Source organism: Epinephelus fuscoguttatus, linkage group LG11, assembly GCF_011397635.1.
Source record: "Epinephelus fuscoguttatus linkage group LG11, E.fuscoguttatus.final_Chr_v1".
Lineage (NCBI taxonomy): Eukaryota > Metazoa > Chordata > Actinopteri > Perciformes > Serranidae > Epinephelus > Epinephelus fuscoguttatus.
This window is the reverse complement of record NC_064762.1, coordinates 17,007,768-17,029,971: the sequence shown is the minus strand read 5'-3', so window position 1 is coordinate 17,029,971 and position 22,204 is coordinate 17,007,768. Positions and strand designations below refer to the sequence as shown.

The 22,204-nt window shown below is 43.1% G+C and overlaps 2 protein-coding genes across 3 annotated transcripts in view; one reads left to right on the top strand and one right to left on the bottom strand.

Annotated features, from left to right (window-relative positions):
• Positions 1-22,204, top strand: part of mettl24 (methyltransferase like 24) — a 356,006-nt gene that overhangs the window by 78,568 nt on the left and 255,234 nt on the right. The gene's annotated exons all lie outside the window — the stretch shown is intronic.
• The window catches only part of cdc40 (cell division cycle 40 homolog (S. cerevisiae)), a 31,862-nt gene that overhangs the window by 852 nt on the left and 8,806 nt on the right, over positions 1-22,204 (bottom strand). The window contains exons 10-14 of the mRNA XM_049589406.1: positions 20,846-20,947; positions 16,534-16,649; positions 13,224-13,357; positions 7,069-7,145; positions 422-566 (exon numbers count right to left, since the gene is read on the bottom strand). Coding sequence (XP_049445363.1) covers positions 422-566; positions 7,069-7,145; positions 13,224-13,357; positions 16,534-16,649; positions 20,846-20,947 — 574 coding nt within the window. The remainder of the gene's footprint in view (positions 1-421; positions 567-7,068; positions 7,146-13,223; positions 13,358-16,533; positions 16,650-20,845; positions 20,948-22,204) is intronic.

Sequence of the window (22,204 nt, the reverse complement as noted above, 5' to 3'; positions counted from 1 at the left end):
GTGCTGGACTGTCCCAGTTAGCTCTCCCTGTGGAGCTTATAAATGAGATAATATGAAATTCCACAGCTCTTTATCAGCTGAAGGTGTTTTAGAGAACAGTGGGCGAGCAAAGGTACTCTGCATCAGAACACACCGAGTATCTGTGCAATGATGTCTCACTGTGTCTTGAACCTGTTTTAACACTTTACTTTTCATTTCACAGTTACGCAGTGAGCTTATATTTTGTCTCTCGACACTTTCCACTCAGTAAGTTCTCAGTTCTCTCCGCTCAAAGGAAAAGACAAATCTTTGCTAAGTCAGTTTTCATTTCTCTTGCACATTTTCCTTAATGAACTATTATAAACTATTAATCAGCTGTGAGAATCCCAGCTGTTTAACACTCCCCCTCATTAGAAAAATGAGTAACAAAGTAAAAGCTTACCTCATGTCTGGGGAGAAGTCCACTTGGCAGGCATAGCCAGCCACCATGTGGCCTTTGAAGACTTTCTTCTTGTTCAGCCTGAAGCGGTTTTGGGCTCCAAAGATCAGAATCTGGTTGTCCATAGACTGGCATGCCAGCCATTTACCTGGGGTTAGAAACAAGCAAACAGCATGAAGCTATCAGCTGATCTCAAGTGGTGCAGCACAGTACGTCACTGTATAATATGCTTACACAACAGAGTTGTTCTAACACCGGTGCCAGTGTCAAAAACACCTCTGATGCTGCTTAAGATGCTGTATTGGTATCGATATCAGTGAGTACACAGTCTATGCAGCCTATTGGGGGTGGAGGGGGGCAAAGAAGAATTGATTTCTGATAAATAGTGTGACATAAGCTGTCTGGTTCCGACCAAATTCTCACTGGTCGGAACCAGACGTTGCGCTAGACTTTTTTGTCGCCGGTCATTTTGACCGACAGGGTCATAAAAATCCAGTCATAATCTATTTTTACCGGTCATTTTAATTTTCATTTTTAAATGATAATAAAGATATTCAAAGACATTTAGTTTTCATTTGTTTGATTTTAATAAATCCAACAAGCAAGTTATAAAGTGCGCATTAATAAGGACATGAACGAAAAGATGAACAGACATCCACACACCCGTGCCATTAGGCTTCGTCCAGGACACACCGGACGGCACTAAGACGTCTGGTGTGTCCAGGGCGTTATGTAGTTATGCTCATTGACACAAAATTAAATTAAATCACGAAATGAAGTGATTAGGGTATTGAAAAATGTGTTCGATTATGCACTGATGTGTTATTTTAAATTATAAACACGGTATTTTCTCCTCACGTTCCTCAGTGCGTGCTGTTATTTTATTTTGAAAATTGGCCGGATTCTCTCGTCTTTTCTGTGTCCGACTTCCTGTTTGGTACGACCCGCTCGATCCAGCTTGACAGAAGCGCTCATGGCTCCAGTGAAAAACAGACCAGATGCCGAACTGAAGCGCTGCCTCCGCGGGCACTCCGCTCTGCTCAGCGGCTGTGTGGACAGTCAGATAGGTTAACATGGGCACTGACTGGAAACTGCCTCCACTGCTGGGCGCCGTGCCTCGGTTACGCGTCCGGTGTGTCCAGGACATTATGTCGACAACACTACATCAGAGCAACAGATGAATGACCTTTTCTCTGCAGCGTGAAAAATGGCAGGCACTTAAACCACTGACTGAGCACTCTGCCGCCAAGTGGGCAGGGGTGGTAATTGCAACCGGTCAAAATGACCGACGGCCTTCAGATTTTCCGGTCATTGTTGTAAAAAAAAAAAAAAACAAAAAAAACAACAACGGTCAATGACCGAGAATATCCGGTTAACGCAACCCCTGGTCGGAACATCTCTGGAGTTACTTTCATAAAAGGCTGTGCGTCCAGCTAAGCGTATTTTCCCAGCTGAAAAAACAGGGTCTTCTTCTGAGTACCAGAGCACTTGGCACATGTTTTTTCAGCTGAGATGCTTTGGTTGCGTCTGTTTGCTATGATACGGAATATCCATAGAGGTAAAAACACAAAGTACAGTACTTGCTCTTGGGCGAGGACAGACCTGCCAGTCTTTGTGACCAGCAGTATTAATTTCTCTGTTATTCAGCACTCGTGCATGATGTGACGATTGGTCTTTGTGGTATTTGTTCAGGACCTCCACTGTCTTTGGATGGCTGGAGTGACAGTGACGAGTGCAGAGTTTTACCAAAAGCTTAACATTTTTCAAATCTTGGTGACCAGTGGGGAAAAAAAGTGCTTAGTGCAGATTATGCGCTCAGCGCCTCGTCATGCTGCAGGTGTTTTGGTGGGCAGACAACACTACCAAGGTAGAGAACACTAGGTGCACTCTGGCTGCTAACATGCAGATTGTTTGTTCCCCATCAACTAATTGATTGGTTGAAAAGTAGTTGGAATTTCAGTCAACCAAGACTTTCTTTGGTTGACTACAACCCTAGCAGCACTGGTGTTGCCAATTTCTACACCAGTTGTACTTCTGTGTCGAATCAACGCCATACCTATGGCTTAGGGTCTGCATCGACGTAGATCCTACACTGTATCGTGCGCCATGGCTTGACAAGCAGAAATGTAACTACACCTCACGGTGACGCAGACCTCCTGTCTCCTGTCTAAACCATTTCCCTCAGTGGAAACGAAGCTTTTATTTACTTTAATTTCACAGATAAGAAACAAATTGTGAAGACAATAAAGCCTCCACAAAACAATGTTTTTAGTCTTGTGTGTGATTTATCCTGGCTTCATGATGTAGGAACATTCCACTAGCTGCTAGGCTAATTTATACAATGTAAAATGCCATAGGTTTGTGCTAACAACATTAGCATGTTGTATTTGTGGGTAAAATGTGTCCAGACAAAGACAAGTGTTTGTCTGTGAATGCTGCGAGTTATAGTGAAGCTGATTTGTGTACTTGTGTTTGAAACTGTCTCTATTAAGCCATGTTTAATGTGTGTTAAATGTGTGTTTTGAATCAACTAAACTTTACAGCACTCTACAGAAACCCTGCCACTGACTAGTGTTTTAAAGTACAAATGCTTACAAAAGTGTAGGCCGTGTGTAGGCTGACGCACAAGTATAAATCCTGCTTTAGTGGTATACAGCTGTTAATTTTTGTTCTTTTAATCCAATGGTATAGGATCGGTACTCAGTCGGCCGATACCCAAGTTCAGGTATCACTTTTCGGGAAGGAAAAAGTACTATCGGAACATCTCTGTTAAAAAAAATTGTTGAAAAAAGTTTTCTAATAAAGTTTTATAGTATCAAAAGTATTGGAGGTAGAGTACAAAGGTTCAAGGCACACATAAAGTACAACAGCATAATTTAACCATGAAAACATATCTAAGCTTTAACGGTTGTCACAACAAGTTTAAAAGTGCCTATTAGCTTGCTAGATTGTCTCATTACCATGATTGTGTTCAGCCAAATGTTTAACAAGCAGCCACTAGTGTCTAGGATGTGGAATCATGATACCGCCTGCTGCTGCTGTTAGGACGCACTAAACCTGGCAGTGTAACAACTCTGATCTAGTGCCACATCAAGCAGAGTCAAATATTTTTAATAACAGGTACCTGGTAATTGGTGGGAAGAAATCAAACAAAAAGCAGAAATGTGGAAATTGGAGTTTGAGTGGACGACTCTCATGAACTCACCATTCTGCCATTATTAAAATGAAAAGATTGAGGTAATTTAGGGGAAAAATAATAAGAGGCTTTTCATCAGTGACTGCTCAGCTGAGATCTACTTTACAGAGCGTTTCAGCTCCTGACAACGCTACAGCCTCAAAGTCACTACACAGTGATAAGAGGCAGTGCTTCGGTGTCAAAGCATTACACGACTCACTGCACTTCTTGAAAGGGAAACATGATGGAAATTATTAATGTGGTATGAGAAGGAGATCTAGTGTTGGTGTGTGTGTCCTCCCTTTACATCCTCTCCCACAAAACATAAATGAGAAAGACACTATTGTCCACAAATGTCAAATGCGATAGGTGCAGGAGAATGGAAACAACTTGGCCAATTTCTGCAGCGTGCTCAGGCTGTGTCTCTTTCGTTAAGATGGCAAGAGACAGGAGGAAGAGGAGAAAACAGGAGAGAGGCTGAGGATGCTGTGCCAAGGGGGCTGGGTGCCATTTAGGCGTGAGAGAAAACTGAATGGTCTCCCACTGAGAGCACATTCATTATTCACACGCTCAAGAGAAACAAACCATGTTGGCACAAATAAGAACGCTGCCCAAAGCGAGGAAGAGACGAGGGAGTGTGTAAGGGAGAGGATGAAAGGGAGAAATCAAAGTAGGTAGAGAGGGAAGGAACAGATGAGGACAGAGGAGCCCAGTTTGATGCTAGCTGAAGCTGATGGAGTGCAACAGGGAATTCCTGATTCAAAAGGAAGCCTTGCATTTGAAGGGGAATTCATTTGGGTATTATTTTAGGTGTGTGCTGATACACAACACTTGGCTACTGTGTCACAAACTGGTGTCTTTACGTCTTCCACTCACATCTGTGAACATTCATCAATTCAGTTGGCTATTAGCAGGTTTATTCTGCTCTTTAAACCCACGCACTGCAAACTGGAAATCATCTAGACATTACCGAGGAGCCGTATGTGACAGCGCAAATTAGACCGGATAGTAAACAGACCCTGCCAGCTTCCTGGTACAAAGTACGTGTAATGTCCGACTGAGCCATTGTGTGAATAGAGCAGGTCACTGTCTGGAGAATTCACTACTAGCACGTGGGTGTGTGGATGACATTTCTATCATGCGGCTCATAGAAAACCGAAAGAACACAAACATCCAAGGGTGAAGAAGAAGAGTCATTTACACGACAGCAATGAACGTGCCTTACTGGAGAGATGACGAGATTTGGGAACTTCTGTCAGGAAGGGCCAAGGCTGAAGGTGTCAGACATTTACAAGGGACGGCGACCACGATCATGTCCTTCCTCCTTCATGCTGTGTTTTTTGCGCCCTCTAACTCATTAGCCCTTTTAACCCTGCCAGATTTTCGGCGAATGTTGGGCCGTTTTGCAGGCAAGCTACGAGTATTTAGACACACAGAGCTGGATCGGCGAGCTGATCCAAGGTGCCCAATTTTCCACCTCATATTTGGTGGAACATTTTTGGTAAAACGCAAACCTGAAAGACACTGTAAAGATGAGCAACTGAGGAGACAAGGAATTGCCCTCCTTGCCCTTTGCCAACGAAGAGACCATTAATCGTCAAATGACGGGAACAGTGAAGGACGGGCCAACTTATAAGAGAATCACCTAAGGACTGACTAGCCGCGGCTTCCCTTGGAGTACGTCACTGTTTACGTCACACGCTGAGCTACACGTTTTGTTACTTGCTGATGCCCCCATTCCCCCGAAAAAGGCGCATTCTGTATAAACAAAAGTAGGTAGGCAGTATTTTGTTTTTATACTGCCAGTGTTGAAGGAAGACTGACTGGGCTTTCCTGCAAATTTGCACAATTCCTATTTAAAAAGGGCTATTGTTTTCAATGTAGACGAGCAGCAGGCGCAGCGCGTAACTGTTCCTGAGCGCCCGTTTTTCAGAGCGGCGCTTTGAGTCACATGTCTGTAAATTACTCATGAACAGGGAAGTCCTGATAACACATCTTTGCCCAAATCCTGAGCAGCGGACTTTCACATTAAGCATCAGCTAATATCGACATTTGTAAAATACAGCAGTACAGCTACACATCGCCTACAGCAGGTCTGAAATACATAAATTGTTAGTGCAATTAAAAAGAACAGTTTGACATTTTGGAAAATACGCTTTTTCACTTTCTTGCTGAGAGTTAGAGAAGATCTATATCACTCTCAGATATGAGGGGGGATCAATCTACTGATGTAAGTCTGTGAGGAAGTGAATCAGCGCTGCTAGGGTTTGGTACGGTTCATGTCTGAGCAAATATTGGTACCCAGCGGTCCTCTTTTTTTTAATACTTGACTCCCTGTGTAATAGCAAAAATGTAATTTTTAAACAAGCTGCAGGGGCGGTGTAATAGACTAAAATGCAATTCTGCTTCTCTGCTCTTTTCTAATCACACAGAGCTAATCTTCTGTTTCTGATTGTCTGCCTGGTTGTGTATGCTTGTTCATGTGTGTATGTGTATCTGCTTGTTTGGCAGACACACACGTGTATTAATAAAATCATATAGAAAAGAAAATAGACAAGACGATGAATCTATTATGGCACATTGGCACTTCAGTGTTAGGTTTGGCTTGCTGGGAAGCCAAAAGAATGGTCAAAGAAGCGGTTGACGAAGCGGTTGATGGAGTGGTTTTGGAGCTCTGTGGCCAACCCCAGAGCTCCATGGTTGCTGTCCAGGTTTTGGGGTGCTTTCAACCCCTTGCCTAAACCCAGCACTCTCACCCAGATGCGCTCACAGATGCCAAAAATTGGCAGAGACAGATTTAAGGTAACTGGTATTTGGTAGCACGAATGTAATTTGGTTGGTACCCTTGAGTTTGGTACTCAACTATGCTCAACCCAGCTTTCCTTTGACGTTGTCCTGTAATATTTTACAGATTATATATGTATGTTATATGGAGGAGAGCATCTCTTCATCTCAGGTTCGAACTCTAACATCAGCAGAGAACTATCACAAAGAGAAAGGCACACCAGCTGCTCTTTTTTACCCAGTGCAGCTTCTCTCTCATCCCTTGCTGACATGTCATTAATTGCAACTGATGGCTGCTTTGCGCTTTACAGTTCACTCCCTCACAATACTGCGCAATAGAGACATTACAATGTTTTAACGGAGCTCAATGGGCCGTTGGTGACAGCTGGCGTACCCAGAGCAAACAAAGGATTGGAGATGGATCAGGCTTTACACAGCTGATATCTATCCATCAGAAATACCAGGATTGGGCCTGATTCCAATCCAGATGACAGGATCTGGACGTCTCCACACATACATTTACTCGGATGACACTGAGCCTGCCTTGTTTTCATGCTTTTGAGACGTGACCAACGCTGGAAGGTACGACTCAACTTCAATCTGGCAATATGGGCTCATGCTCCCCAGAGTCCTCTGCATCGTGTCCCTGACTGTGCCTCTGCGAGTGTTCTGCCATGATTTGAGTACTCACCGTTGGGAGAGAGTGTCACAGCTGGCATGGAGTGCATGCTGGGCTCAGCGATGTACTTGAAGTCCACAGGGATGTCCCTGAAAAAGGCACAAAGCTCTGTGAGTACACTTGAAGATGGGTTAAACACGGGATGAGAGAGCAACCTCAGCAGCCCCGAAGCGAGAACAACTCAAAAGGAAGAAGAAGAAGAAAGAAAAAAACAAACAAAAACAAAACACATTCACCGAGCTGCGGTTTGTGTATTATTGCAACTGCTTATGCCGACTCCAATATGCTTGTTTCTCAAGAGAAAATGGTGAGAAACCAGGCACACTCACCATTACGGCTACAGAATGTAAATAACTCCATGCAATCTGAAAGGAGCTTTTGATGCTGCACCGCCGACTGTACCGCCATCCAATTATTTATTAATCCCTTCGCTCTTTCACCCTGTGCTCCCCCCTTTCCTTTAAGCTCTGCTATATCTCTCCGCTTTGGGAGAGATAGGAAACTTGGCTAGTTGATCTTAAGAGAAGATCATTCAAATCTACGGTGCTATGTGTGTGTGTGTGTGTGTCATGATGACTGCATGCTGATTTCCTCTCTTTGTACACAGCTGACTTGCAGCAAACTAACTGAATGAGTGTAACTAATGTGTCTTCCTGCCTTAAACTGTGTGTGTTTGCATCAACGAAGTGCCCTGTTCTCATTTTGTTATCCACTTAAACCGAATCCATGTCTGCGCCTGAGATGAGTAACAGCTGGAGCAAAGTGACTGCACCGAGAACGCACAAGACCAAAGACAGGCTTCGAAGAACTAAAGAACGAGTTAAATGAGAAATGCAAACCCCTGTTCACATAAAACACACAATTCAAGCTCACACACACACACACACACACACACACACACACACACTCACACAATCAGACATTAAAGGGGCGCCTGGGTTTGTCAGAGCCAATGTCTGCAGACACGCCAAGCCAAACTCTGAAAGGATAACAAAGCTATCAGATCTCTTCTTCTGAGCTCCAGAAATAACCAGTGTGAATGTTCTGTTGTCTGGAGAGCGATGTGAGAGGAAGAAAGGAAAACACAGACAAACAATCTTATACACTGGGGATACTCATTAATAATAGATGATTGATTGTTGTTTTCTGTGTTCCACATCGATCAAGATATGGGACAATGGAGAAAACAGCATTTTTGTATAATTTATATGTGAACTTTAGTTTGCCAGGCGTAATTTCTGCAGTGAGCTCGAGGTTAAGTTTTCTAATCAGCTTGCAGGAAAAAAATGTCACGACGGAAACAAGAAAATCTTTGAGCTTCTCTTCAGAGGGAAATGAAACAGACCATCTTTGTTTGTTATTTGGAACTAATGTGAAAAGAGGATTTCACAAAACATAATTACTATTGACAAAAGAGTAAATTGACTTTTTATCTTTCAAACGATTGCAACACTTCTGCTTTGGTAAAGTCGTTTGAAGAGTAAACTCTGTATTTTTTAACCTGAACCCAACTTTCCAATGTTTGGTGTCTGAGTGACTAATGGGAACAACAGTTTTTGAAATTAATCCAGTATTAAGCAAGACTGCAGCGACGAAACAGGCTGCAATGTAATCATTCGGGGCATGTTCAATTAATCGCCTAAAAATGCTGTTTTTTGCCACTGACAGGATCAGATTGTTACTCTAAGGCCTGACAAACTATTTTAACATTGATCACGAAACTTCATTCAAAGTTAACAAAAAGAAAATAAAACTCACAAAAACCTTCTTGGTTCATCTTTCCACTGTTCTAACAATCACCAGCTGTGGTTTGGTTGAAAAAAAACATGCTGAAATTACTAGGGATGTCTCCGACTAAGAATTTTCCTAGTCGACCAATAGTCGTCATTTAGGGCCATTAGTCGACTAGTCGCCCGCATGTTTACGATATTAATTTAATTATTAGATTATATATTTTGGGCGGGGAAACACAATGGTTTGAGTTGAAGGTGTGAGAATGTTTGTAGTCGACCAATAAAGATGAGTTTACATATCACCTTGGGTTCGTCCTTCACCTTCTCAAAATGATCCCACACTTTGGATTTCCTGCCCGACATGTTATTAACTAGCCTGTGGAATAACCGCAGGTACCAGCCCTGGAGATTAGGAGCTATACACATGCTGCGTCTTTAACCGCCTGAAAAACGTGAGGTCAGGTGATTGGCTTGCCAGCTTTCAAGGGCATGGCGGCAGGTTGCATCTGAGGTTGCTAGGCGCTCTTTGTAAGTGTGTAGGCCTATTGTCGGTGGGACAGATGTAAAGCTCTGGGTAGCCCTGCACTAACATGATAAACTTTTCCATGTTTATCTGACTGAAAATTTACAGAAGAAGGGAAAGATATCTGTCGGCTGTGATTGGTTTGTAACGTCACTCCTGTCTGGCTGCTGAGTATGCATGGTCTTCTTTTTGACAAGGCACAGCTCCTAATAGAATTTCATGGGTTTTTGTTTTTGTTTGTTTCTCTTGCCGACTAATGATGATGAATGACCTTTCTGGTCAACTGACGTTTGGTCGCCTACTAGAGGGCAGCCCTAAAAATTATTAATAATTTTAATGGAGTCTGGTGGGTTGGGCAATGGTGATTTCTGGGCTGTTTCTGGTGAAACATAAAGGATCTTACTCTTTAACAAATAGGTCTGTCTCTGTAGGGTCATTCACTTCCATAGTGTTGTCAGACACTCAACAATTTGAGTCTGTCAGTTGCAAAAAGAAGCACTTTTAGTGGACGTAAATTGACAGTGCAAACATGCTTCATGTGGTTACACTGCATCCTGTTTTGTTCCTGCCAGCTGCAGTTCTCTCACTTAATACTGGACCATTTCCAAAAACCATCTCCCCCCTTAGTTAGACACAAAAGCACGGGTAAATTGGGACCAGGTTGGAAAATACCAAATTAGGCTTTAATGGGCAAATATTTACATAATGTTAATTTGGGTTGGCAGGGGGCTTTTTTAAAAAGGTCAGGACCATCATGAATGTCAATCTGGAGGGAAATTAAGTACTTGGAAGAGCAGTTCAGTTTCCATTGAGAGCGATTCCAACATGTCCTTTGCTCTATCTGCCATTTAACGTCTTCCTCTATCCTTTTTTCTCGGTCGATCATCATTCTATATGTCCCTCCAAGCTCACCGTTCATCACTCTCGGAACGATGTCTTTATTATCAAGAGCTAATTCTCCTTGTTGGCACAGTGCAGACCATTTCATATTGATTGTAATCCTCCTCCAACGTGTGCTCCAACTCTCACCTCCCCAATGATAAACCTCTGCCTCAAATTAAGTCGTTTCCTCACAAAACTTTTGAGTATGTGTATGAAATGAGGATTGAATTTAAATTAAAGTAGGCGTTTGTAAAGTGACGGCTTTCGCTTCTCTCCTCTGCCAGTCTCCACTTCTATTCTGGAGATATGAGACTGTTCTGGTAATTTCAGCCTAATGCTTCTATGTACCAGCTCTCACAAGAGGGGTTAGCTAGAGCTCAAAGCCAGGTGGTATCCGTGGGAGAAAGAGGGACAGTAAAGCCACTCTTTGGCCAAGCATACCACTTGTCCGTTCGCTCCCACGCTGCACTTAAAAAGCTCATGGGAGACCCCCCTCCTAAACAAGCACACAAAGTAGACTCTTGGGATATGATTCTTTTGCTTCATGTTGTTCTGCTGACATTTTATTCTGTCCTTCAACGCTGGCTTCAAGAATGTGTGAAAAACAAAACATTTTTTCACTCGTTAATCCCCATCTCTCACACTCTGGAGGAACAAGACGAGCTGGGAAGTGCTGACAAGATCATAAAAGAAAAACTACACAAACGGTTGTCCTTTGGAAAAAAAAAAAAAAGCCCCCTCCCCCCACCTACTTCTAAGAATCCAAAAGAAGCCTTTTTATCAGCTGGTCTTTAAATATTTATTATCTTTGAGCAATAAATACCACAGTTTGTATATCACCACAGGACCCCTGCCTAATCTGCACGCCACTCTTGGTGGTCTCTCAATTGGCCGCTGAGCAGGGACTCTGTGGAGAGACACTGTCTTTACGATCCCCCAGCCGCAGAAGTGTATATGGTGAACAGTTTTAGCATTTTGCTTGTTATCTTTTTTTTTATCTGTCTGAGAGAATGACATCATCTGTGATTGATCAACTAGTGGACTGAGCTGAGGTGCATCGATTTGCTCAGCCACCGCTTGCCCCGTTCAATATCTCTCACAAACACACTGACTACGGGCCGGTCCTCCATTCCATGCACACGGTAAAGTATATGGCAACTTTGCTGATAATGTACTAGCTCTTTTTCATTCAAGGAGCAACCTCCAGAGCCGAAAAAATGAAGCCAATGTTTAATTGCCAAAAACTGCAGTTCCCTGAATGACCACATGAGGCTGGCTCCAAAAGCTAGTCAATCCCCACAGACCCAATGTTAAGATGCCCAACTATATAGCAGAAATAAATATGGATTTGGTCTCCATAGCTAATTTCTACATTTATGACAACTGTAACATACATACATTTTTATATGACTCACCCCTTTACATTTTACTATGGTTTAAAGTTATGCATATTTACTGGCAGGGCTGCTTTGATTGACAGGCTGTCTGCGAGGCATCGTTACAGTCTATAGACCCTTTACCACTTCCTGTTCAAGGCGGGAATATCACGCCTTTATTCTACCTCACCGTTCAGTGTAAAAGTATGATTGTGGAATGGGGGGACAGAGCTGTCTTACCTCTGAGTTGCGAGCAGCGTAAGTAACAGTAACTATGTCTTTGTAAATGGGACAGCCAGCAGGACCAGATTTGACGTGCTATGTGTGGGACCCACCCCATGAGATTTAAAAAGTAGCTGACATCAGCTGGCAGCTAACTCAAAGAAGAACAGCAGCTGAAAATCCACAAATTGGGAAAACAAAGGAGGTCTGGGAGCTCCTTACCCTCGGAGCAGAGGACGAGATCAGCCGCCATATAACAAAGACCATAAATGGTAGTTACTGCCATGTTTGCCATGGTTATTGTTGATAAAGTGCTGCCGAAGCTATGTTATGTGTCACTCTACAGGCCAACGTCCGTCACTGCTCTTTTTATTCCGCAATGTGGGCTTGGTGTCTTAACTCACACGCTGGAACGTCATGACGCTGCTGTTGTTTGGGCATGTGTAAAAATGCAAAAGACACACAGAGAAGGGACTTCGTAGCAGCCCTATAGCACCATCTCTGTGTAAAAAGAGCTTACGAGTCAGCGCCACCCTCTTGCCCACATATGGTCACCTCCTCAGCAACTACCACCACAATCCACCACAAATAAAATCTAATTCTATGGGAAACACTGAATGAAAATATCTAAAAGTAAACAAACTTCTAGGAAACACAAGTGAACACAGTTTTGTTAATAACACAAGAGATTCTAAACAGGACAATTAGCCTTAAACTTTATCTGACCTGCCAGTCATCCCAGCGCATCTGCCTTCGAGTAATTTAATATGTGGAAGCATTCCAAAATGCTTATTTATTATTAAAATATACAATTGGCAACAGGGGCCAGGCTCACAGGGGTTACTGCTGGAGCATTGTCAATGTACAATGTTAGCTCCAGGGGGAAAAAAAACAAACTCCCAGTGCAACAGATGCATGTAAAGCAGGCACACCGTGGCAGAGTCTGTGACTCAGAGCAGATTAGCAGCACAGCTGTGTGAGCTTTGTCCAAGATAAGGTCGTCTGGAGGTTTGTTCATGTCTGCTCCTCTTGTGAAGGACTAATGGAAGGAGCAGTGAGCAGTGCAGGATATCTTCACTGGGCAGCATGATACACTGATGATATGTATTTCTCAAATGTTTTCCCTGAGTTCTCTTGTAAAATGTTCCCTGTGAACATTCTTGCTGCCACATCTACTGCATTTGCATTTCAAATCACACTAAACACCTTCTTTTCATAACTTCATCAGTTTTTAACCTCAACCTCTGCAATGTTGGTTGACTGAAAAAGAATACTAAATAATCAATTTCTGCTACACATTCATACCGTTAAAGCTTTTCGGCAAAATGCAACCAATCTCCCATTCGGTATTTGAGGTTATGTGCCTTCCTCAGAGCTACAACACTAAAAAACTGCACCACATTAGTATTTCTGGCAGTAGTCTGTACTTACCACTCCCAAACTCGAAGACTCTTGTCGTCGGATGTGCTGACAAACCGACGGTTCTCGTCAACGAAGGTGATGGTGTTCACAGCTCCCAGGTGACGGTCGTATTCCTGAACCACCTCACCTGTTCTGATGTCCCACTGACAGAAAACACAAGGCGCAGAGAGCGAAACAGACAGAGAGGAGGTAAACACATTTATCTATGACAACTTGAAAGAAAATAAAATGGATTGAAATGGATTCACAAAATCCCATTTCACTGCACTATTTCCGTACTCTTATGGGGTGCTGATTACCAAAATATATACAACCCTGACTCCAAAAACTTTGGGACAATGTAAAAAACTGACATGAAAACAGAGTGCAATGATAAGCAAACTTTTTTTTGACCGTATACAGTGATAAACCTTTTTTTTTGTTGTTGTAATCATACACTCATGCTGAATTTGATGCCTGTGTTCCAAAAATGTTCGGATAGGGGCAACAAAAGACTGGGAAAGTTGTGGAATGCTAAAAAAAATGCCTGATTGGACGTGTTAATCTGTAATAGATTAAAGTATCATTATTGGGTATGAAAGGGGCCTCCTCAAAAGGCTCAGCTGTTCACAAGCAAGGAGGGCACGAGGTTTACCACTGTGAAAAACTGCATTGGCAAATAGTCCAACAGTTTAGGAACAACGTTTCTCAACAGACAGTTGGAAAGAATATTGTATATATTAATCTGTAATGTCATCAAAAGATTCAGAGAATCTGGAGAAATGTCTGCACACAAGGGGCAAGGCTAAAAGCCAACACTGAATACCCAAGACCTTTGAACCCTCAGGCTGCACTGCATTAAAATCTGACATGACTGAATAGAAGATATTACTAAAGGGGCGCAGGAACACTTTGGAAAACCATTGTCGGTAAACACAGTTCTTCACTGCATCTACAAATGCAAGTTAAGACTCCACCATGCCAAGTGACAGCCATATATCAACAACATCCTGAAATGCTGCTGACTTTTCTGGGCTCGAGCTCATATGTGATGAACTGACACAAAGTGGAAAAATGTGCTGTGGTCTGACGAGTCCAGTCCACGTTTCAAATTGTTTTTGGAAATCATGGCTGTCCTGTCCTCGGGGATAAAGAGGAAAAGGACCATCCAGATTGTTACCAGTGCAAAGTTCAAAGCCAGCATCTGTGACGGTATGGGAGAGCGTTAGTGCCCGTGGCATCATGGGTAGCTAACTTGCACATCAGTGAAGGCACAATGAATGCTAAAAAGGTACATACAGGTTTTGGAGCAACATATGCTGCCATCCAGACGATTACTTTTTCAGAGATATCCCTGATTATTGCAGCAACACAACGCCAAGCCACATTTTTCGAGTCTAACAGCATTTGCACACTGCGTCTGCTTTTTTCGTCTGTAATTTCGTCATGTCTAAAAATAAATACGACTTCATGTTGTGTCAGTCTGGTTTGGATGTTGAGTCTAAAACTTTCATCTGTCAATGAAATTATCGAACAGGTACAATTTGCTGTGTTTTTAGCATCAGTCAGAAGCCTTTAAAGACATGTGACCAGAAGAATCAGTGAAGAAAATGTGGTGGTGAGACAGCTGCGACAAGACAGAGGAACTGGGCGCACAGAACCATTTCATAACTCAGATAGCTCACGTTCAACAGGTCAAATAGTAATAATCAGGTGGATGATGATGATGATGAAGAGGAGGAGGAGGATGTGGATCGCACACAGAATGTGGAGACAGAGATGGAGCACTGTTGAGCCCCTTCATTCAGCTGCAGTGCCAATTGCAAACTTTCACAAAGAATAGAACAATAAAACGCATCTGTGTGCAAGGTTTCTGTGTGTAACGATTAAAAATAACATATCCATAAAAAAGGATTCAGTGTGCAAAGGTCTTAACAGTGTGGCTTCGTAGTAAACGAATGCGGGTACTAGACTGGCCTGTCTGCAGTCCAGTCCTCTCTCCTATTAGACATGTGTGGCCCATTATGAAGTGCAAAACACAGCAATGGAAACCCCGACTGTTGAGCGATTGAGGTCGTATATTGAGCAATAATGGGAAAGAATTTCACTTTCAAAACTTCAGCAGTGTCCTCAGTTCCCTAAATGCTTACTGAGTGTTGTTAAAAAGGAAAGATGATGTAACACAGTGGTAAACAGGCCCCTGTCCCAACTTTTTATGGAATGTGTTGCAGGCATCAAACTCAGAATAAGTGTATATTTACCAAAAACAAAGTTTTGCACTTTGAACATTAAATATATTGTCCTTGCACTGTGTTCACTTGAATATAGTCTCGCAAATCATTGCATTTTGTTTTTATTCATGTTTCTTCTTTGGAGCTGGGGTTGACAACTTTTCTTACTGTAGAGAAAGTCGTACGGTGGAGCTGTCGAACAATCACTGAGAGCAGCTTTTAATTGTGCTAATGCAGTGAAATCGCTTAACTGCAGTGGTGTAATGAAACAGAGTAGCTATCAAACAGGCCTCAGTCTTGAAGATTCTTTTTTGGAAAACATTATGCACACATTAAAATGTAAAGGAAAGACAACCAGATAGAAACAGTCCCCAGGCACCACACCAATAGGACGTGTTTCTGTCCAAACAGATTTTACATCCAATTCTATTTATGCTGTGTTTTTTAAAATCTAAGCCTTCGGCGGCTCACAGGAGCAGCCATCTGTTCTCAAAACCCAGAAGAGAGCTGCATGATTTAATACTAACCCTGATTATTGTGCCAGATAGTGTAAAAGTGACTGTTCATAGGAACAATAACGGGACAAACTTTCTGACACTTCTTGGTATAAATTAAAGAGGAAAGTAAAGTGAAATAAAACCAAACAGTTTCATATTCATTAGTTCCAAACTCTATGATTATGAATTGAGGAAGATCAAATAATATTTCCACATCAGATCTGTTGAGATCCAAACTTTCTTCTGCAGAGATTCGGGGTTACTTGTTCTCAAAACAGTTCCCCTGATCGTGTGATATCACAGTTATGGATTTCCTACTTTTATCACAGATTGTTCTCTTCTGTTTGCCCCTCTTCCACCTTAATGCTACCCATGATTAATGATTCGCTCCAGTCCTGTCAGCCACTGAACCTCTAGCCACGCACACACAGACACACACACACACACTCTTGTGCCGGAAGATGAGGCGGGAGTGTATTTCATGCTCCTGTGGGCACAGGGGGTATACGCAGAAATTCATGTGTGCATCTGCTTGGTCAACTGGGAAATACACTTGAAGTGATGGTGGGAGCTGAATTGAATTGCTGGCAATGCAGCGCACGCCAACTTTACCTGAACAATCTTCTTATCCGACATGCCGGCCACGAAAAGGTTCTGTTTGTCCTCGTCTGGGTTGAACTTGACGCAGTACGGTACCTTCCTGTTGGTGAAGCGGGAGATACACTGGCCTGTGGGAGGAGGGGAGGAGGCAGAAATGAAAGTCAGAGCTCCAGAATAATCCACGGTGGCTTTTTCAGAGAGAGGTATGCTCAAGTTGTTTAAAATTTAGGGATACTGGCTGCAACTTTCAATGCTGTGTGCGCTGTCCCTGCAGGCAGCGACAGCTCAGCCAGAACACAGAAATTTCAGCGTTTCTTTGTATTCATTCAGCGGAGGTGAATCACTGCATGAATGATGCTACCACCACTGCTGGAGCTGAGAAAACAGGAAATTGGAAATGACTGCAACACCGAGAGGCCCTTAAGATAAGAATGAAGGCTTTTCACTGACATAATTTCTGTATTGCGTCCAGTGTTTAACTGCAACATGGACATGGGATAAAATACTAAAATTACTTCCTGTGCATCACTGCTACTCAGAGCTGCAAGACAGAAACCATTTACATTTTCACTTACACAAAACAAACCTACAGCAACTGATAGGGACACATTTTAACAGGTAAATTAACTCTAACAGAAGTATTAGGCTGTGGACTCAAGGAGCATCCTGTTATCAACAAGTGGGGGATTTAACTCTTTTCTGCCCTCTGCTGGACTGGCACTCCTGAGTTTAGAGGGGTGGAAACTGAGAGGGGAAAAGAGGACAGGGAGCCATATGGCAACAGTGACATCAGAGGGACCTACATTGTGTGTTTGTATGTCACTTCTCAATGTGTCTTTGTCAGCACTACCAGATCAGAATTCCACAAAGACTGTGTCATAGATGTTGGCTACATTCCTAAGGATCCATAGCTTGTAGTGCTGAGGAATTGCACAACTGGATTTTAAGGCCAATTTGGCTTATGTTAAATGTTCCTCTATGGTTCCTTTCACACTGGCTGTTCAAGGAGGGAATGTCACACTGCTTGCTGCTCTGTATAAAAGATACAATCGCAAAATGTGGGGATGCTATTAAGCCGGCAGCGGAGTTAGGAACAGTGCCAAATTGATGTCAGTGTAAAAGGGGTAGGCTGCACGACGGGACTGGTGTGACGTGTTATGTGTATGACCCACCGCCAGGAGTTTTAAAAACCAGCTAGCAGTCACGTAGATAACTGATAAAGCTCCCACTCTTACTCAGTGGTCTCAGTCTCACTCATAGCTAATAATGACATCAAATTGCAATGTGCAATAGGCTGACTTCCGTGGACTTTCTGGACTCCCTGAATTTAATTTATGTCTCTTTTTTAATTATTGTTATCTATCTATTTATTTAGTTTTTGTTTGTTCTTGTCTTGCAAGGTTTAGATGTCAGTAATTTGTATACTGTTAGTATTATTGCTGTGTGTGTGTTGTGCTTTCTTTGTCTTTCCAGCTTTGCAAAAAGTTCAATAAAAATATATCTGAGAAAAAAAGAGCAGTTAGAAGCAGTTAGCAGCTAACTCAAAGAAGAAAAGCAACCCAAAATGTCTGCAAACTGGAGAGACAATAAAGTTCGGGAGCTCCCTACCCTCCGAGCAGGGGACAACATCAGCTGCCACATAACAGAGACAATAAATGACTGTTTTTTGTCATGTTATGCCATTGTTATGGTTTCGAAAGTGCTGCCAACACGTGATATATATGTCACACTAGAGGCTGACGCTGCCAGTTACACATCCTATCCTTCATGCCTCTTTTGCTTCTGAAACGGCGTGATGCTATCTAAAAATCACACACTGGTGAGGCATTATGTCTGCATTATTTGGTTCTGGATAAAAAAAAGCAAAGTTGACACAATGAAGGGTCTTTGTTGCAGCCCTATTACAAGATCGCTGTGTAAAAAGGGCTTATATTAACAGAATACTCCATTCCTACAGACACAAACAAATTTATGCATGTGTCAACTAAAGCCTTATTCACACAGGACTAGTATTACCTGGGGACCTCTGGCAATTTGCAACAATTGTGGAGGTTGTCTGTGATTTTAATCCCCTATGAATCTGCCATGTGTCTAATTTGTTCAGTCAAAATGCCACTGCAAATCTCAGAAACTTTCCCAAACACAGAGGTTGTGTGATAAGATTCATCCTGTGTGAATTGTTTTTTCAATGATTTGGGGTCGGCCTCTGTCCCTGTTGAGAATTATGGAGCCTGCGTTGACAATTCTAATTGAAATTTTTTCAGCATTTTGGGTGCAGGAGGCTCATGTCACTACACAGCATGGAGACACGTTCGCAGAAAGGGCAAGCTCAAATCAATAAGAAGAGCAACATCTCAGATGGATGATGAGATGAATGACATGTGACAATGTGTAGCAGAATTGCTTCTGTTTGTTTATCCCACATTTCAAATGGCTGTGTGCATCATGTTCAGGGGATAATGTCAGTAATGTCAGATAATGGGCTCTAGTTTCGCAGACCGGGTGAGGCGGGGGCGCAGCACACCTGCGCTTTGCCAACTGGATGTGGCCAGGCGGATTTTGTAAGTTTGGCACACTGTGCGCCTGGCGCAGCTACTCCTCTTTCCCACCTCTGTCCCTCCTACCGGCACAAGTTGGAAAGAGGGAGGAGAGAAGGCGTGGAGTGGGTTTTACACACATCACACCAATCAAATGAGCCCCTCTCCTCGCCCTTAAATGTGCCGCACGAAGGCGTAATGAGAGTTTACTCAATTCGCCATGGCAGAAGAGAGCAGCAGCATCAGACAGCCAAACTCATCCCAGGAGGAAACTTATGTTTTGGTCCGGGAGGTCTGCTCACAGTGTCCGAATATACGGAACTGCGAGCAGACCTCCACGGGCTGATGATGCAAAGGCAGCCTGGGAGGAGGTCACCACAATTGTAAATCAATGTTGCGTTTCTCTCGAGCACGCGCGCGCTCTCTCTCTTTCTCTCTCTCGCAGTCTCACTCTGTTTCTTTTCTTTTGACTTTTCTAAGATGACAGATGCTGAATATATACTCCCTATCTGATGCTGTAGCTGTTTGTGGTTGGCTGAGAGGGATGTGAACTCATTAGTTTGCAGCTGTTTAATCAAATCAGGTTGGGTTTCCATTACGCGTGCCAAACGGTGCCAATCCCATTTGATCTGACATCAGATGTGACGGGACAGTCGATATAGAGATACATGTATGTGCTGATTACAGATAGTTGCATTGAATAGTGGTTTTGTGGTTATTTATTGCACTGTTAATGTGCCTGATATTCTGGAAACCTGCCTGTGAGGTTTTGGTGACGTGTGCGCACTGTCCGCCGGTCAGCCAAACTTCGGCTTACACCTGCTGCGCTCCCCCTGCGCTGACAGCAGACCTGGTTTCAGATGGCGAGCTTTTAGCGCACCTTTGGCGAAGCCTTTTGGCACAAAATTGTCACTGTGCCAAGCTGGATCTGTCGACACCTCCCCCCGCTGCGCCACCACACCCATCTCAGCGCCCCTCGGTCTGCCAAACTACCAAACTGAGCGCGCCTCGGGTTGCGCTGCTCGAAACTAGCTCTGCGCGGGGTTTGCCACCCTGCACCACCTGCGCTATGCCGGGAAACTAGAGCCCAAAGTCTGAATCAGATAAGGTCCCCAGGTAATACAAGTCCTGTACGAATGGGCTTTACATTTATTTTTATTTTCTTTTAATTGATTAATCATTGGTTCGATAAAATGACAGAAAAAAACGAAAAAATTGCCTTCATAATTTCCTGAACACCAAGGTGACGTCTTCCAACAGTCAAACATCCTAAAATACTCAGTTTTTTATCACAAATAAAACAAATAAATCAGCAAATCTGAACTTCTTTGAAGAATGCTTGTCAAAATGAGGGGAATGGGTGTTCGACAGTCTGTGTGACGGAAGAATGAGTCACAACCTGGCTGAAATGTATTTCTGACTTTATAGAAACACGCTTTCAAGTTCTGCAGAGAAATATATGCTACAAACAATTACGTAAAGAAGCCGAAGTCTGCACTGTCATTCACTATTATCTGAGATCAAGGTTGTATTTGACTGCACTGCGGTGTGTTATTATGTCCCCCCATATACACTATCTCCTGAGTGCCGCTGAGATAGAGTTTCCACTCACAAAATATCTGTGGTTAAAATACTGAAACCCTCACCAGACACTCAGATGTATTGTACAAGTGAGATATTTATGTGGAGTACATTTTCCCTCAGTTCAGTCATTTTGAACAATCAACAACAAAAGGATGTGTGAATATTAGAGAGGAGTGCGCTGACATCAGAGTGGCGGAGCCTACCTGTCTCAGTGTCCCAGAGTTTGAGGTAGCGGTCATAGGCAGCGCTGAGGAACTGGGTCCCAGTGTTGTTGAAGCAAATATCTCGCACTGCTTTGCTGTGGCCTGACAGAAGCAGAGGAAATACACACATACATTACATATACATAAATACAAGCTGGATGACAAAATCACTGTGTTCCCCACTCTTGTTACCACGTCTCCCCGCGCTGCCCTCCTTTGAAACACAATTCATTTGAGGAATGTGAAATCTGGTTAAGGGAAATATGGGGTGTTGAGGAAGAGGGATGACGTGGGCTGTGGGATACAAGGGAAATGGAATCTTTAAATGAGCTTGGAGACAGAAGAGGATGAGACAGAAAAAAAAAATTACATGCTCCATCTGTCTTTTCAACCGTTCTCCACCTTCTCCTATTCTCTTCCCTAATCCCAATCTATACAACGCCGTTGGCTTCTACTCACACAGTGCAGGTGATGCAAGGTCCCAGTGGGCTCAGCGCACGCAGGCACCTCCCTTGTTAAAACTGGCTTTTATCAGGGCTACACTGTTTCCACAGCGATAACAGAGCCCACTGAGGCTAAGCGCCTGCCTGCTTGCTTGCTCTAACCCGGCTTGCTGGCAGACCAAAGGCAAACGGCACCGCTGCAGAAAGCCTTGTTGGTGTGTGTGTTGTGTGTGTGTGTGTGCAGGAAAACACAGATACACAAACCACTGAAAGCAGGGCACACATGTCATCAAATATACTGTTTACCCAGACTGCATTCAAACATGAAAATGCACACATAATGATATGCGTACTCATTCATGCACATCCCCAGGTTAATGCATGCTGTACTGTCCTGTCTTACTGGGTAATTCTGACAAGCTGCATCCGCTTAGAAACAACAGCAACCCATTACAGTGTATGGTTTAATTACAGATAATAATACCCAACATCTCAATACACATAGGGGAGAAACACATAAAATATGAAAAGTGGGACAGCAATAGGGCCGCACAATTATATCACACCTGCCCTGCTTAGTTTGGTTCAATTGAAGTCAAGTTCATTTGCCCCCTAAGTGTGGTTCGTTTGGGCAGGTGTGAACACAGCAGTCACACTCAGGTGTGCACCTAAACAACTGGACCGAGACCTTCTTGAAGAGGTGGTCTCAGTCCAGTTACAAACAAATTCTGGTGCAGTTCGTTTGTGGTGAGAACATGTTCCGACCTGGATCTGAACCAACTGCAGTAACATGACACATTGTTTGTGTTAAACATGAGCATGTTACAGTCCTGGAGGATTATTAATGTGCACCTCCTCCTGTACTGCCTTAATATGCACATTCAGCACATCCAATGCATCAAAACATTGTTTTCTA